This window comes from Jaculus jaculus, chromosome 14 (genome assembly GCF_020740685.1).
Source record: "Jaculus jaculus isolate mJacJac1 chromosome 14, mJacJac1.mat.Y.cur, whole genome shotgun sequence".
NCBI lineage: Eukaryota > Metazoa > Chordata > Mammalia > Rodentia > Dipodidae > Jaculus > Jaculus jaculus.
In genome coordinates this window covers 19,625,066-19,641,884 of record NC_059115.1, presented here as the reverse complement: position 1 = coordinate 19,641,884, position 16,819 = coordinate 19,625,066, and the positions used below count along the sequence as shown (strand labels likewise).

The window sequence follows — 16,819 nt, the reverse complement described above, 5'->3', positions numbered from 1 at the left end:
CAGTCCTCCTGGCTCAGACCCAGGGGTCCAAGCCCAGGCCCTCTTCCTCAGACGCAGGATTCACACATAGGCCTCCTCCCTCAGACCTGGAAGTGGAGAGTCACCTGGGCCAGCGCACAGTGCCGTCATCCTGTTGGGTCAGGGGTCAACAGGAGCAGAACTGTGGGAGCAGGAAGAATGTATGTGGGAGGCCTGGGAGAAGAAAAAGGGCGTGGCTTGCCTCCTAGCTCTGAGGCTAGGGTAGAGAGGGGTTAAAAGGAAGCGCTGGGGCTGTCTGGGGCCGGAGTCAGACTCTTCCTGCGAGGCCAGAGGGCTGGAAGGGCTTCTGGGAAGAAATCCTGCACCAGGAGCAGCGCGCACCTCAGCGCATCTGGGACTCTCTGCAGCTCCTTTCCCCCCAGGTGTCCTCTCCCCATCCTTCCCTCACACAGCTCTGGGCTTGGCCCACTTTCTCTGCCTTCCTATCTGATAGGCACTGTCCGCCTGTGTTCCCACACGAGAGCCAGCCAGAAAGCCGCTGGCCACGTGCAGGTAAGCCCGCATGCATGGCCGAGCTGCAAGGGTGGTGGTGGTGGTGAGTGACAGCTGAGAACAGAGCGGAGGCACGGGGAGAAACTCCCACAGAGAGGACGAACCTTAGACAAACCCTGGGCTAGGCGGTTTGTACTTTTTGTCCCAGGGACCCATAGATATGGTCTGGTTTCTGTCCAGCACCTGCCCTCATGGGACCCTCAGATTCAAGACGTAGAGAAATGAAAAATCAGGAGGAAGGGGAGGAGAGGGAAGGAGAAAGGGAGGGAGGGAGAAGAATGGGCAGAGAGATCAGGCAAGGGCTAGGGCAGAGAAGGAGAGGGTGAGGAGGCAGCAAGGTGAGAGTCTGCGTAAAGGCCGGACCATTGACTTACCTTCCTCGGAACAACCGTGAAGATGCCGGCCACGAAGACGCTAGCCACGAGAGCACTGGCCGTATGGCTGCTTCTTGTCACAGGTAAGAAGAAAGGAATGTAGATGCGGGAAGTTGGTGGCTGGGCTGGGGGTTGTTGAAAGGATGCTGGTGAGATGTACAAAACAATTGAGATAAGACCGAGTGGCTTTGATGTGAGGAAGATGTTGAAGGGGGCCGCTGGCTAAGGATGGGAACGGGGATGAGGAAGGGAGTCTGGCTGGGGTGAGTTTGGGTTGGGGATGGAGATGCCCGATGGGAAAAGGATGGGAGGTAAGACTGGAGATGAGGGCGACGTTGGAGGGTGGGAGGGAACGGTTCTGCCTTGGCTGGTTTCATCTCAGTGGATGGGTCTGGAGTCTCCTTACCTGACCTCAGAGCCTCTCACCCTCAGCCCGGGCCGAGGAGCAGGATAAGGTGGTGCACGGTGGCCCCTGTGACAGCGATTCCCATCCTTTCCAAGCGGCTCTCTACAACTCGGGTCACTTGCTCTGTGGCGGGGTTCTCATTCATCCCTCATGGGTGCTTACAGCTGCCCACTGCAAAAAACCGTGAGTGTCTCGTCCTCAGAGGAGGAATGCATAAAGGAGACCTTGAAGGTGTCTTGGGGATTTCAGGTGGGAGGCAGACATAAGTACTTACCATCCCATAACCAGCTTCATTCTGCCAGGATTTAATAGAGCAGTCAACTCTAGGTATCTATGGGGAATTGGTTCTAGAACCCCTGGAAGGATACTGAGATTTGTACATAGGTACTGAAGTCCTTTAAAAAAGTCGAGTAGCTTTAGCCTGCTGTGGTGGTGTACCGGAGGCCGAGGTGGGAGGATCGCCGTGAGCCCGAGGCCATCCTGAGGCTACAGAGTGAATTCCAGGTCAGCTACAGTGAAAACCTACCTCGAAAAATGAAAAAGAAAAAAAGTAGAGTAGCAGTTGCATGTAACCTATACCTGTCCCCTCATATCTTTGGATTATCTCTAGAGGGACTAGGGATGTCGCTCGGTTGCTAGAGTGCTTGCCTAGAATGGGGGAGGTCCTGGGTTCTATCCCCAGCGCCACATTACCAGGAGAAGTTGTGCATGTCCGCCATTGTGACATGGGAGGTGGAGACAGGAGGATTAGAAATCCAAGGTCATTCTTGGCTACAAAGCAAGTGAGAGGCCAGCCTGGGTTGTGCAAGACTTTGTTTCAAAAAAGCAAAAATAAATAAGTATAAGCATTGGGGTTAGCCAGATGTAGGGGCACATGCCTTTCATCTTAGCACTCCAGAGGCCGAAATAGGAGGATGGCTGTAAGTTCAAGACCAGTCCAAGACTACATAGTGATCACATCAGCCTGGGCTGGAGTGAGACCCTACCTCAAAAAACATAGGGGCTGGTTCTGTGGCTAATGGTGCTTGCTCCACAGTCTGACCACCAGGATTCAAATCCCCAGCACTTCCATAAAGCCCGGGTGTGCAATGCTGCACTAATCTTTAATCCCAATACACCCACAGCAATGGGAGAATCTTGAAGTTTGCTGGAGAGCTAAACTGACCTTCATAGAGGCAAACAAGAGAGATCCTGTTTCAAACAAAGTAGAGGATGAGGACTGACACCCCGAGGTTGTCCTCTGACCTCTACATGCATGTGATGGCATGAACATGCTCTTACACACACACGCACACATGTGCCCATGCATGCACACACACACACACACACAAATAATAAAAATTAAAATTAAAAAAATTATGTTGGGCTGGAGATACGGCTTAGTAGCTAAGGCGCTTGCCTGAGAAGCCTAAGGGACCCATGTTCAACTCTCCAGATACCACATAAGCTAGAAGCACAAAGGTGAGGCAAGCACAAGGTTGCACATGCCCACTAGGTAGCACAAGCATCTGGAGTTCAATTTCAGTGGCTAAGGCCCCTGTAATGCCAATTTCCTCTCTCTCTCTCTCTCCCTCTCTCTGTCTCTCTTGCTCACTTTCCCCAAAATAAAATAAACAAATAAAAATTATCTTTAGATCATGTGTAATACCTTAAACAATGTAAATGCTATGTATATGGTTATTACACTGTGTTGTTTGGGAAAGACCAGGAAAATGTGTTCAGTACAAACAACTTTTTTCCTCAGTATTTTTGACCTGCGATTGGTTGGATCTGTGGGTGTGGAACTTACAGGAGGTTGAGTGCATCAAGTATTATAGCAGAGCTAAAAAGAGGTGACATTCTACAAGGACAGGCTTGCCTTTCAGTGAGCTGGGGAAGATCTTGAAAGAAGCAGAGTACTCAGCTGCAGCCCAGGGCTGTGGGTGAGTTCCAGCTGTCTCTCTCCCAGGAATCTGCAGGTCTACCTGGGGAAGCACAACCTACAACAGAGAGAGGCTTCCCAGCAGCAGATCTCCGTGGCCCACACTGTGATCCACCCCCGCTATGACCCTGCCTCCCACGACAACGACATCATGATGGTGCAGCTGGAAGTTCCAGTGAAACTTTCTGAAAAGATCCATCCCCTCCCGTTAAGCAGGAACTGCACAGCTGAGGACTCCAGCTGCAGCATCCTGGGCTGGGGCAAGATGGAAAATGGTGAGTGAGAGAAGACAGATGGTGTAGCAGGCTGACGGAGGAGGGGGGCCAAATGGAAGAGGTTTCACGAGGCAGGTGAGGATGCTGAGGAGAGAGCTCAGTGGGTAAAGTGTTTGCAAACAAGTAGGATGTCCTGAGTTCAGACCCCTGACACTCACGCAGAGATCGGGTGTAGTGGTGCGTGCCAGTCATCCCAGTACTGAAGAGGCAGAGATTGGAGGATCCCTGGGGCTTGCTGGCTAGCTAGTCTAGCCAAATCTAAGAGCTTGAGGTTCAGTGAGAGACCCTGTCTCTAAAAGTATACGGGAGGGGCTGAGGAGATGGCTTAGTGGTTAAAGACAATTGTTTGCAAAGCCTGCTGGCTTGGCTTTGATTCTCCAGTACCCATGTAAATCCAGATGCACAAAGTGGCACATGCATCTGGAGTTCATTTGCAGTAGCAAGGGGCCCTGGCATGCCCCCCCTCTTTCCTTGCAAATAAATACATAAATACATTCTTTTAAAAGTACGGGGGAGGGTGCTGGAGAGATGGCTTAGCGGTTACAGTGCTTGCCTGTGAAGCCCAAGGACCCAGGTTCCATTCCCCAGTACCCACGTAAGCCAGATGCACAAGATGGCACATGCACCTGGAGTTCATTTGCAGTGGCTTAAAGGGCCTGGTATGCCCATTCTGTCTCTCTGTCCCTCTCTCTCAAATAAATTTTTTTGTTTTTTCTTAATTTTATTTTTATTTATTTATCTATTAGAGACAGAGAGAGGGAGAGAGAATGAGAGAGAAAGAGAGAGATAGTGAGAATGGGCATGCCAAGGCCACTAGCCACTGCAAACGAACTCCAGACCTATGCAACACTTTGTGCATCTAGATTACGTGGGATCTGGAGAATCAAACCGGGGTCCTTATGCTTCACAAGCATGTGCCTTAACCACTTAGCCATCTCTCTAGCCCCATAAATTTTTTTTTTTTTTTTTTTTGGTTTTTCGAGGTAGGGTCTCACTCTGGCTCAGGCTGACCTGGAATTCGCCATGGAGTCTCAGGGTGGCCTCGAACTCTCGGTGATCCTCCTACCTCTGCCTCCCGAGTGCTGGGATTAAAGGCGTGCGCCACCACGCCCGGCTCCCATAAATATTTTTTTAAAGTACAGCAGAGCCGGATGTGGTGGTGCACACCTTTAATCTCAGCACTTTGGAGGCAAAGGTAGGAATATCAGTGTGAGTTTGAGGCCACCCTGAGACAAGTGAATTCCAGGTCAGCCTAGGCTAGAGTAAGACCCTACCTAGAAAAACAAAAATAAATAAATAAATAAGCACAGGGGAAAGTAATTGATGAATTCACCAAACACTGACTATTGGCTTGCACATGCACACACACCTGCACACCTGCATATAAACATGTACACTTGCAAGTACAAGTGGCACACAAATAAACACATACAAGAAAAAAAATAGCTAAAGGGAAAGGAAGCAAGTAGAAAAGAGTCCATAGTCGAGAAGAGATGGCAAAGGAAGAACTAGTATAATAGATCAGCAGGAACCACTGAAGACAGGCAGGCTTGTAAATGGAGACAATTAAAAAAAAACTTGGGCTGGAGAGATGGCTTAGCGGTTAAGCGCTTGCCTGTGAAGCCTAAGGACACTGGTTCGAGGCTTGGTTCCCCAGGTCCCACGTTAGCCAGATGCACAAGGGGGCGCATGCATCTGGAGTTTGTTTGCAGAGGCTGGAAGCCCTGGCACGCCCATTCTCTCTCTCTCCCTCTATCTGTCTTTCTCTCTGTGTCTGTCGCTCTCAAATAAATAAATAATTAATTAAAAAGAAAAAACTTGATGTCTAGAGAGATGGCTTAGCAGTTAAGGCACTTGCCTGCATAGCCTAAGGACCTAGGTTCTACTCCTCAAAACCAACATAAGCCAGATGCACATGGTGGTGCATGCATCTGGAGTTCATTTGCTGTGGCTAGAAGCACTGGCATGCACATTCTCTCTCTCTCTCTTTCTCTCTCTCTCTCTCTCTCAAATAAATAAATACTTTTAAAAAAAATGAGTTAGACCAGGGCTGGAAAGATGGCACAGCAGAGCGTAACATCCAGAGTTCAGTTCCTCAATGCCCACATCAAGCCAAATGCACAAAGTGACACATGCATCTGGAGTTTGTTTGCAGAAGCTGGAGGCCCTGGCATGCCCATTCTGTCTATCTGTATCCTCTCTTTCTCTGCTTGCAAATAATAATAATTATCATTATTATTATTTTGGGGGGGTTTTTTGAGGTAGGGTCTCCCTCTAGTCCAGACTGACCTGGAATTTACTATGTAGTCTCAGGGTGGCCTCAAACTCACAGTAGTCTGCCTACTTCTGCCTCCCAAGTGTTGGGATTAAAGGCATTTGCCACCACACTTGGCTAATTTTTTTATAAGTTGGACCACTGAGGCTGGAGAGATGGCTCAGTAGTTAAGGCGCTTGCCTGCAAAGCCTAAGGACCCATGTTTGATTCTCCAGATCCCACTTAAGCCAGACCTACAAAGGTGAGGCAAGTGCAAGTTCTCACATGCCCACTAGGTGGCAGATGCATCTGGAATTTGACATCAGTGGCTGAGGCCCTGGCACACCAATTCTCTCTCTCCCTCTGTCTATCTCTAAAAAACAACAACAAAAAATGTTGGACCACTGGGTGGAGGTCCAATAGGAATGAAGAACCAATGGAGAAATGCAGGGTAGATTGGGAAAAGACCAATAGTCACAAGGTGACTAATTAGAATGAACCAACTGGCAAGAAGGGCAAGCTAATGCCAAGGAGGAAAACATGAGAGGAGGAGTGTCCTAGATATCAACTGGAACTACTTAAGGAAGGTGAGACCAACAAAATAGGGTCTGGCTAATATAGCCTGACTGGTCTGGAACTGGAAGCTTCTTCCCTCAAACAGAGGTGCGATGTAAGTGAAAGAGATAACCAGCAGCAAGGTGTGGCAGTGTATGCCTGCAATTCCAGCACTCAGGAGGCAGAGGCAGGAGGGTCACCATAAGTTTGAGCTCACCCTGAGAATACAGAGTGAATTCCAGGTCACCCTGGGCCAGAGCCAGATCCTTCCTTGAAAAAAAAGAGGGGCCAGAGAGAGGTAACTAATGAGGAAGTTAGGCCAATGGAGGTATGGATGATGTAGGGACCAATCAAGAGTCAGTGACAATGGAAATCAACTCAAAGCTTGAGAAGCAGGATGAAGGGAACCAATGGAAATCAGTGAGGTGGGAATGGCTGGGGAGGGCATGGGAGGGTCAGGGCCTATGCGCCACTTGTCCATTCTCTCTCCTCCAAGGTGACTTGCCTGACACCATCCAGTGTGCCAACGTAAAACTGGTGTCCCACAGTGAATGTGAGCGTGCCTACCCTGGCCATATCACCTGGAACATGGTGTGCGCAGGCGATGAGAAAGAGGGGATGGACTCCTGCCAGGTGAGAATGAGGAGAGAGGCCAAACCAGACTTCTGGGTAAAATGGTGGCATACCAGCCTCACCAAAACCCCCCTGGAGACAGGGAGAGACATACAGACTAAAGCAGAATGGAACAGAGACTGATAAAAGTCAGGCTAGAAGGGCGCCAAGGCAGGAGTAGGAAAGAGACCCTGTCTCCCACACAGAGGAAGAGAAGAGAAGAGAGAGAGAGAGAGAGAGAGAGATGCAGACAAGGATGGAGAAGACACTAAGAGCCAGAGAGATACTATAAGAAAACAGAAGGTAAAAGAGAGCCAGAGCTACTACCATGAGAACTGCTTAGAAATGACCAAGTTCAGGAGGAGGGGGACCCCAGCTACAGAGAGATGGGTAATATGCTATGCCTTAATACCTTTTTGTTTGAGATAGGGTGTCATCACTCTGTAGCCCAGGCTGGCCTGGAACTCACTATGTAACCCAGGTTGGTCTCCAACTCATGGCAGTCCTCTTCCCTCGGGCTCTCGGGTGCTGGGATCATGGGCATGAGCCAACACATCCATGTCTATTCCTCAATACCTTTAACTTTACCTTCCCTCCCTAGCATCCATCCAGTCTCTTCTCTGTAAATGACTGCTGTAGATGCAAGGGCGAGGACAGATCCTCTGAGAGAACAAGATGGGGGGAACAGAGAAAGTGACAAGTAGTGATTTAGAAACAAATAACTGGCTGGTCTAGGGACAAGAGGTGGAGATCAGTATGCATGGTGTCTCTCCCCTGGGTCTTATTACATTGTGTCTCCAACCACACCTGTCTTTGCAGCCATGCTTCTAACACTCCCCTTGTTTTTCATTCCCTTTATCTCTTGCTCCCCTCCCCTTCCTCCTTTTTTTTTCTTCTTTCTTTTTCCTCTTTTTCCTTCTCTTCCTCCTCCTCCTCATAAATAGTACTGGGGGTTGAACCCAAGGTCCTCAAGTACGCTGGGCAAGTGTGTTACTAGTGCTACATCTGTAGCCCTCTTTTAATTGTTTGGAGACAGGGTCTCTTTACATAGCCTAGGCTAGCTTCAGACTTGCATTCCTCCTTCCCTAGCCTCCTGAATATCTGGCTTACAGGCACACACTGCCACACCTAGCTTTCCCCCCTCCATCTTTGAATGCCTCTAATTCTCCCAGTCTAGTGTCTCTCTCGCCCTCCCTACCTCCTTCCCTCCCTCTCCCTCTGTATGTGTCTGACATTCTTTCTTTTCCCCATAGGGTGATTCTGGGGGTCCCCTGTTATGTGGTGGTCGCCTCCGAGGCATTGTATCATGGGGTAACATCCCCTGTGGATCTGAGAAGAAGCCGGGGGTCTACACCGATGTCTGCAGATACCGTGGCTGGATTAGAAACACCATTCGATCCAAGTAACCCTGATGTAGGACACTGAACTCTTGACCTATGGTCTCACTCTCTGGCTACAGAATGGTACACCCCAAGACCTTGGCCCTCCCAAGTCCCTTTGTTGCCCAGGTCTGGCCCTTGATACTTAATAAAGGTACTCACATGGAGCACAAGCTCATTCCTCGTTTTACCCCAGCCCCATCCTTGCATTCTGGGGAGAGGGAGTGTGGCAACAGTCTTACCTGTGGGTTTGGGTCCCAGATGGAGTCCTAGTGCAGCTTCTTCTCTGTGTGCCCTTGGGAAATACTGATGAGAGCAGGAGGAAGAAATTAGCTGGTTGGGAGGGGCGCCCTTGAGAGTCAGCAACCTTGCTCCGTGCTCCTGGCTGTAGCTCAGATTCTCCTTGGTAGCAGTTTTGCCTTTGGCTGTGGACTTGGGAATATAATGGTGAAATATTAGGGTTAAAACTGTGAAGCTGAGCCGGGCATGGTGGTGCATGTCCTTAATCCCAGAATTTGGGAGGCAGAGCTAGGACTGATGTGATTCTGAATTAAAATATAACAAAGCTAGTCTTGGCAGCCTCTTGCCATCCTCATGAAATCCCCCTTGAGAAGGCGCTGTGGCCCTGACAATGGGGCTGTTTTTTTGTTGTTGTTGTTTTGTTTTTATTTTTTAAATAGATATATATTTTTATTGACAACTTCCGTAATTGTAAACAATATCCCATGGTAATTCCCTACCTCCCCCCACTTTCCCCTTTGAAACTCCACTCTCCATCATATCCCTTCCCCCTCTCAACCAGTCTCTCTGTTATTTTGATGTCATCATCTTTTCTTCCTATTATGATGGTCTTGTAGGTAGTGTCAGGCACTGTGAAGATCATGAATATCCAGGCCATTTTGTGTCTGGAGGAGCACGTTGTAAGGAGTCCTACCCTTCCTTTGGCTCTTACATTCTTTCTGTTACCTCTTCCACAATGGACCCTGAGCTATGGAAGGTGTGATAGTGATATTGTACTGCTGAGCACTATCTGTCACTTCTTCTCAGCACCATGGTGCCTTCTGAGTCATCCCAAGGTCACTGCTATCTGAAGAGAGAAGGTGCTCTAACCAAAAGTGAGAGTAACATTAATATATGGGTATAAACATTAATAGAAGTGCTTACTGGGCAATTTGCTGAGCATAGTATATACTTTTAGCCAGACATTAGCAGATGTTACACCCCTAGGGCTTATGACTACTCCTGTTGTAGGTTTTCAGTATCAGGGATGTATTCCCTCCCATAGAGTGGGCCTCCAGTCCAATTAGAGAGCAGTTGGTTTCCCCCATAACAGATGTGCCACTATTGCACTGGTTGCCTCATTTGGCCTGGCTGGCCAAATATAAGGCTTGTAGCAATGGGACTGTTTTTATATCCTTGGTTCTGTTCTGCTTCTCCTTTGCAAAGCTTACAAGTGTGTGCTTAGCTGGGCGTGGTGAACACACCTTTTACCCCAGCACTGGAGTGGCAGAAGTAGGAAGATGGTCATGAGTTCAAGGCCACCCTGAGACTACATAGTGAATTCCAGGTCAGCCTGGACTACAGCAAGAACCTACCTAAAAAAAAAAAAAAAGAGACAAGTGTGTGCTAAGCATCCCCCATCCTCAGCCCAAACACCACCAAGAACAACATGACTAGTTCTTTGATTATAAAGGTGACACATGGTCCCTGCATGGGGGTTGATGACCCTTTTTGATCCCCTGTTCCAATAAATCTCCCTTGCAGACCCTTCTTTGTGTATCCTCTTTCTGACCTCAATCACCATTCTACATGACCAGGACACAAAGAATTCAAGAGCCACTGGCTTGTGGAGTTTCAGTGAGCGTTGAGTGTCTGGCGCTCTAATACCCCAGCTAAGCCTGTCCACAACCAAGAAAGCTCTCAAAACCCACAAAAAATGTGGCTAGAGGTATAGAACTTCCCCTTGAGTCTGTAAGCCAAAATAAAACTTTTCTTTTTCCCACAAGCTGCTCTTGGTTGGGTGATTTCTGCAAGCAATGCAAACCTGACTACAACACCAGGCTGGCGTTAAACTCACTCAGTAGCACAAGCTAGCTTTGGCCTCGCAATCCTCCTGCCTCAGCTTCCGCATCTGCTAGAATGACAGTTGTGTACCACCAGGCTAAGCTCCTACCTAGAATCCACTGTGAGGGGCTAGGACATGGTTCAAAGGGAGTGCTCCTGCCTACAATCCACAGTGAGCGCTGGGGGCGTGGCTCAGAGGTAGAGCTCCTGCCTAGAATCCACAGTGAGGGCTGGGAGCGTGGCTCAGAGGTAGAGCTCCTGTCTAGAATCCACAGTGAGGGCTGGGGGCGTGGCTCAGAGGTAGAGCTCCTGTCTAGAATCCACAGTGAGGGCTGGGGGAGTGGCTCAGAGGCAGAGCTCCTGTCTAGAATCCACAGTGAGGGCTGGGGGCCTGGCTCAGAGGCAGAGCTCCTGTCTAGAATCCACAGTGAGGGCTGGGGTCATGGCTCAGAGGCAGAGCTCCTGTCTAAAATCCACAGTGAGGGCTGGGGCCGTGGCTCAGTAATAAAGAGCCTTTCTAAACTCCATTTGAAGGTCCTGGGTGTGGCTCAGCACTTGAGGGCTTACCTAGAATATGCTAGGCACTTAATTCTATCCCAAGCACCACACACACACAGAATGATAGTGTCCTGGACAGATGGCTCAGGCAATAAAACGCTTGCCACACAAGTATTGAGAGGGAGTAGGCAGTTAGGGTGACTGGGCCCCTGAAAGTAAAAAAGCAGGAATGTCTTTGAGCCTATCCAAGCAGTCTCCACTCCGCTAGAGATCAAATATAATCTGACTTCTTATCTCTTACCTAGATCAATTTTTCCACAAAAAAACCTGGGTCCCTCCTAGGAAAGAGGTCTCTCCTAGGATTTAAATCTAATCCTCACATAGCTGGTCAAACTTAGACCCCAGAACCTGAAGTCATGGCTGGCCTATTCCTAAGATAGGCCCTAGCCCTAACCAATCATCTGTCCTTCTGACTCACCTGTGCTGGAAGGTGGGACCCACCACCATAAGGTTATAAGTACATTTGCAGGGAGGGCAAGGTCTCTGGGCTGCCTGACCACTTCTGAACCTCCAGCTTCTGGTGAGTTTCCTCTCGGCTCAGCCCAGGTCCAGCTGGGCCAGCCCCATAGTCCCTAGCCCCTACTTTCCACATGGGCTCCTTTTATACACTCCTCTTCTCCACATGGCGAGAGTCCTTTGTAGTTTCTTTAAAAAAAAAAAAAAGTAGTCAGGCATGGTAACACACTTTTTTAAAATATTATTTATTTATTTATTTGAGACAGAGAGAAGGAGAAAGAAAGAGAGAGAATGGGTGCACCAGGGCCTTTTAGCCACTGCAAACGAACTCCAGATGCATGTACCACCATGTGCATCTATCTGGCTTACGTGGGACTTGGCGAATCGAACTTGGGTCCTTTGGCTTCACAGGCAAGTGTCTTAACTGCTAAGCCATCTCTCCAGCACTGTGCTTTCTCTTCTGACCTCTGCATGGGTTTTCCAGACCCACCACATGAGCTTTCAAGCCTTGTGGGTGTCTTTCCTTGGTTCTGTATTTCCCTAAATAAATATAATAAGGTAATAATTATCCTTCTCAGTCTTATTCTATTCAATTATTTGATTAAAGTTAGATATGAACGTAGGGTTTGGGGTTCAAGGATGTTCCTAGTTATAATATGAGTACTTAGGTTGAGATCCCCACACTCCACATAGGGCTGGATGCAATAATGAGTGTCTATAATCCGTCACTCCTACAGTGAGACAAAAGAAGAATCCCAAAACCTCTCTGGCCAGCCAGCTGGGTGTTCACTGTTCAGCAAAAAAAAAAAAAACAAAAAAAACTGCCTCAAAACAAGAAGGAGAGGACCGACACCAGGGCTGTCCTCTGACCTCCACACACACGTATGCCTTAGCATGGCCATGCCCACACTCACACATGTGCAGACACACACAGAAAATTGATAGCAAGCCAGGCATGATGGTACACACCTTTAATCTCAGCACTCAGGAGGCAGAAGTAGGAGGATTGCTGTAAGTTCAAGGCCAACCTGAGAGTACATAGTGAATTCCAGGTCAGCCTGGGCTACAGCAAGACCCTACCTCAAAAAATAAAAATAAATTGATAGCATTCATGACCATACAAACCACAGTAAGAACCATTTTACAGCACCTCTCAGTTACACACCAGGCAGGAATCTAAGTGCTTTACTGGATTAATTCATTTGATTCCCAGAGCAAGCCTGTGTGGTAGGTGCTAGAGAAACTGAGGCACAGAGTACATCCACAGTGTGTCCAAAGCCTCACAGCTGATAAGTGACTGTGTCAGAATTTAAATACCAATGTACTGATGACACACGTTAGTGTCCCAACTAGCCTTCCCCACTGAAACTTCCCAACATGAGCTCCAGCATGTTTTAGACGTGCACATAATATGGCCTAGTCTGTCTCTTCATGTGAATTTTTTAAAAAAATATTTATTTATTTATTTATTTATTTATTTATTTATTTATTTATTTATTTATGTAGAGAGAGGGAATGAACATGCCAGGGCCTACAGCCACTGCAAACAAACTCCAGACTCATGAGCCAACTTGTGCATCTGGCTTACATGGTTACTGGGGAATCAAACATGAGTCCTTAGGGTTTGCAGGCAAGTGTCTTAACCGCTGAGCCATATCTCCAGCCTTTTTTTTTTTTTCTAGCCCATGCTTACCTGGAATTCTGTAGTTTGTCTCTTCATATGAATTTTTTTAGCCCAGGCTGACCTGGAAGTCACTCTGTAGTCCCAGGTTGACCTCAAACTCACAGCAATCCTCCTACCTCTACTTCCCAAGTGCTGGTATTAAAGATGTGGGCCACCACACCTGGCTCCCTAAGACATTTGAGTTGAAGCTATACTAAGTTTATATGTAATATTTAGGTATTTGAGAGAATGCAAAATTGGTCATATTTGAAGTATAACTTTATGAAATCCTCTGGACTTTTGGTCTAAAGACTGAAGGGCTTCTACATTGGATGTGTTACATTTCTTCCTCTCCTCCTCCTCCTCCTTATTCTTTGGTTGTTGTTTTAAAGGTAGGGTCTGACTCTAGCCTAGGCTGACTTGGAACTCACTCTACAGTCCCAGGCTGATCCCACAGCAGTGCCTCCTAATTGCTGGGATTAAAAATGTACGTCTGACTGGATGTGTTACTTTTAAGAATGTGATTAAAAATGTGGAAGGCAGCTAATTAACTTTTGTTTGTGAACAGGACTAAACATTATAGTGAAGACCCCATAAAAGTGTCTGTTAACTTAACTCCTGAATTAAAACCTTTGTAGGTGTGGTCCTGACAGGTAGTTAGATATTAGGCGTGGAGTCAGGAAAAGGTGTTCTGGTTCCCTGGTGACATTAGAAAGGGGACCATCAGGACTGGAAAGAAGGTTCAGCTGTTAATGGAGCTTGCTTACAATACCTTGTGGCCCAGGTTCACTTCCCCAGCACCCTCGTGAAGCCAGTTGCATCAAGTGGCGCACACATCTGGAGTTCGATTGCAGTGGCCAGAGGCCCTGGCATGTCCATTCTCCCTCTCTCTTCTGTCTTTAAATAAATAATAGATAAAACATTTAAAAGAAAGAAAGAGAAACATCACAATTTCCCCCTATATAGAGTTTAAAATATCATACAAGGGGGGCTGGGGAAATGGCTTAGCAGTTAAGGCAGTTGCCTGCAAAGCCTAAGGACCCCAGTTCGATTCCCCAGGACCCACGTAAGCCAGATGTACAAGGGGGCTCATTGTCTGGTGTTCCTATGCAGTGGCTGGAGGCCCTGGCACACCCATTCTCTCTTTCTCTCTGTCCGTCTCTTTCTCATAAATAAATAAATAAAATATTTTAAAAGAATAAAATACCACACAAAAGGGAGGGGCCACTTCTTCCTCACCAGAACAAAATGTCCTGCTTCTGGATAAAGACTACTGTTCCCTCCCTTAAGAGTAAATCAATCCAATGGAGTGAGCCTGTTAATCACCCATGGGACAATGACACCTCTCCTCCTAAAGACATGCTAGGGAGGTGGGAGGGACGGTTATCTCTTCCGTGAGACAGTGTGCTGTGACCCAGTCGCCCCTGCCTCATCACAGCGGCTCGTCAGTTCTCACTGCTGAGTCAGCCTGTGCCTCTGAGCTCAAGCTCACGAAGTGTGACTTCTGCTTTTGCCCTTCCCTTCTTTGTGTGCTCCTTGAAATCCTAAGCTTGCTTGCCCTGACATTTGGGGGCTTTCCCACTTTCTTCTCAAAAATCCTCTTTGGGGGCTGGAGAGATGGCTTAGCAGTTAAGGTGCTTGCCTGGGAAGACTTAGGACCCAGGTTCGATTCCCCCATACCCATGTAAACCCAGATGCACAAGGTGGCACATGCATCTGGAGTTTGTTTGGCTAGAGGCCCTGATGTGTCCGTTCCCCCCCCCCCTCTCTCTCTCTCTCCCCCTCTCTCTCAAATAAGTAAATAGATATTTTAGAAATCCTCTTTTTGCCAGGCATGGTGGCTCACACCTTTAATTCCAGTACTTGGGAGGCAGAGGTAGGAGGGTCGCTATGAATTGAAGGCCACCCTGAGACTATGCAGTGAATTCCAGGTCACCCTGGGCTAGAGTGAGACCCTACCTCAAAAAAAATCCCCTTTTGCCTTACACAAGTCTTGTCATCCATGTGCCTAATTTTTCGTGACCATGGGACAGACAACTCGGCAGTATGAAAACTTGCAACAATCCCTCACAGTTGAAATCCCAGCACTTGGGACACTGAGGCAGGAGGATTGCCACCAGCTGCAAAATGAACCAGTTTACAGAATGAATTCCAGGCTAGGTACACTAAACAGTGATACCCTGCTTCAAAACATAAAATAAGGGCTGGAGAGATGGACTAGCAGTTAAGGTGCTTGCCACCAAAGCCAAAGGACCCAAGTTCGATTCCCCAGTACCCACATAGAGCCAGATGCACAAAGTGGTGCGTGTGTCTAGAGTTCATTTGCAGTGGCTGGAGGCTCATCCATTCACCCCTGCCCACCACCTCTCTACGCCAGACGTGGTGGTGCACCCCTTTAATCCCAGCACTCAGGAGGCTGAGGTAAGGGGGATCACTGTGAGTTGCAGGCCATCCTGAGACTACATAGTGAATTCCAGGTCAGCCTGGCCCAGAATAATACCCTACCTCAAAATTAATTAATTAATTTAATTAAACCAAAACAACACTTATAAGCTGAGCTTAAAAAAAAAAAAAGTAAAACCATGGAAGTGGGTTTGGAGGGTGAATACAGTGTCTGAGGCACAAGCATGAGCACCTGAGTTCAGAGCCCCAGGCCCCACATCAAAGCTGAAAGTTGTGGTGGGCTTCTAAAGCCTCGATGGGGAGGCAGAGACAGGAGAGTTCCCCAGAAGCTCTTGGGCCAGCTAGGCTGATGAAAAGAGTAGTGACCAGTGAGAGACTTTGACTCTAAGGAGGTGTGGTAGCCAAGGACCCATACCTGAAAGGGGGCCTCTGACTTCCACAAGTGGGTCCTGGCATGTGTGTGCCCTTACTCACACACCACAAAAAGAAACTAAGTACTTTAATTAATATACAAACACACACAAAAAAATTATGAAAGCGGGAAATTTATCAAGAAAGAAAATGGATGCCGGGCATGGTGGCACACACCTTTAATCCCAGCACTCGGGAGGCAGAGGTAGGAGGATCGCCATGAGTTCAAGGCTACCCTGAGACTACATACTGAATTCCAGGTCAGCCTGGACCAGAGTGAGACCCTACCTCGAAAAACCAAAAAAAAAAAAAAAAAAAGAGAGAGAGAGAGAGAGAGAAAAGAAAGAAAGAAAGAAAGAAAGAAAGAAAGAAAGAAAGAAAGAAAGAAAGAAAGAAAATGGGCTACTAGTTTTTTTTTTTAATTTTTTAAATTTATTTATTTGAGAGCGACAGACACAGAGAGAAAGACAGATAGAGGGAGAGAGAATGGGCGCGCCAGGGCTTCCAGCCTCTGCAAATGAACTCCAGACGCGTGTGCCCCCTTGTGCATCTGGCTAACGTGGGACCTGGGGAACCGAGCCTCGAACCGGGGTCCTTAGGCTTCACAGGCAAGCGCTTAACCGCTAAGCCATCTCTCCAGCCCGGGCTACTAGTTTTGTCACTTCAATGCGTGAAACATTTCTAGTTTTGTCACTTCAATGCGTGAAACATTTGTCCTCAGGAGTCACACTAAACCTCAGACAGGGGTTTTGTTATTTGTCTTTTGTTTGTTTTTCTTTTCTTCCCCAGATGCAGTAATGCCAGCCTTGGGGTGCTAAAATCTCCCACTGTCCAGGCCTTGGGCTCCTGCCCTCAGGACAGGAAAGACCAAGCGAATGCAGCTTCTCTCCTCCACACTTTATCTTTTCATGTGAAACAGATCTGTGCTTGGCACCCGGCTGAAGAATGTTTGGCTCC

At 47.8% G+C, this 16,819-nt stretch overlaps 1 protein-coding gene across 2 annotated transcripts; it reads left to right on the top strand.

The window, feature by feature from the left end:
• Window positions 1-293: 293 nt before the first annotated feature.
• On the top strand, window positions 294-8,474 carry Klk6 (kallikrein related peptidase 6). 2 transcript variants are annotated; one of them, XM_045134176.1, is made up of 6 exons: window positions 294-531; window positions 928-988; window positions 1,338-1,494; window positions 3,260-3,507; window positions 6,813-6,949; window positions 8,182-8,474. In XM_045134176.1, the coding sequence occupies exons 2-6, from the start codon at window positions 928-930 to the stop codon at window positions 8,332-8,334; spliced, it is 756 nt and encodes a 251-aa protein (XP_044990111.1). In that variant the 5' UTR covers window positions 294-531; the 3' UTR covers window positions 8,335-8,474. The 2 variants fall into 2 exon arrangements, with proteins under 2 accessions (XP_044990111.1, XP_044990112.1); XM_045134177.1 differs by lacking the exons at window positions 294-531; window positions 928-988; window positions 1,338-1,494 and adding an exon at window positions 1,761-1,815.
• Window positions 8,475-16,819: the final 8,345 nt, after the last annotated feature.

What these genes read in the sequence shown, in the direction of transcription:
- Klk6 (XM_045134176.1), top strand. Translation starts at nt 928, where the DNA reads ATGCCGGCCACGAAGACGCTAGCCACGAGAGCACTGGCCGTATGGCTG. An exon ending in GCTGCCCACTGCAAAAAACC is followed by an intron (nt 1,495 to 3,259) that starts GTGAGTGTCTCG and finishes TCTCTCTCCCAG; the next exon opens with GAATCTGCAGGTCTACCTGG. An exon ending in CTGGGGCAAGATGGAAAATG is followed by an intron (nt 3,508 to 6,812) that starts GTGAGTGAGAGA and finishes CTCTCCTCCAAG; the next exon opens with GTGACTTGCCTGACACCATC.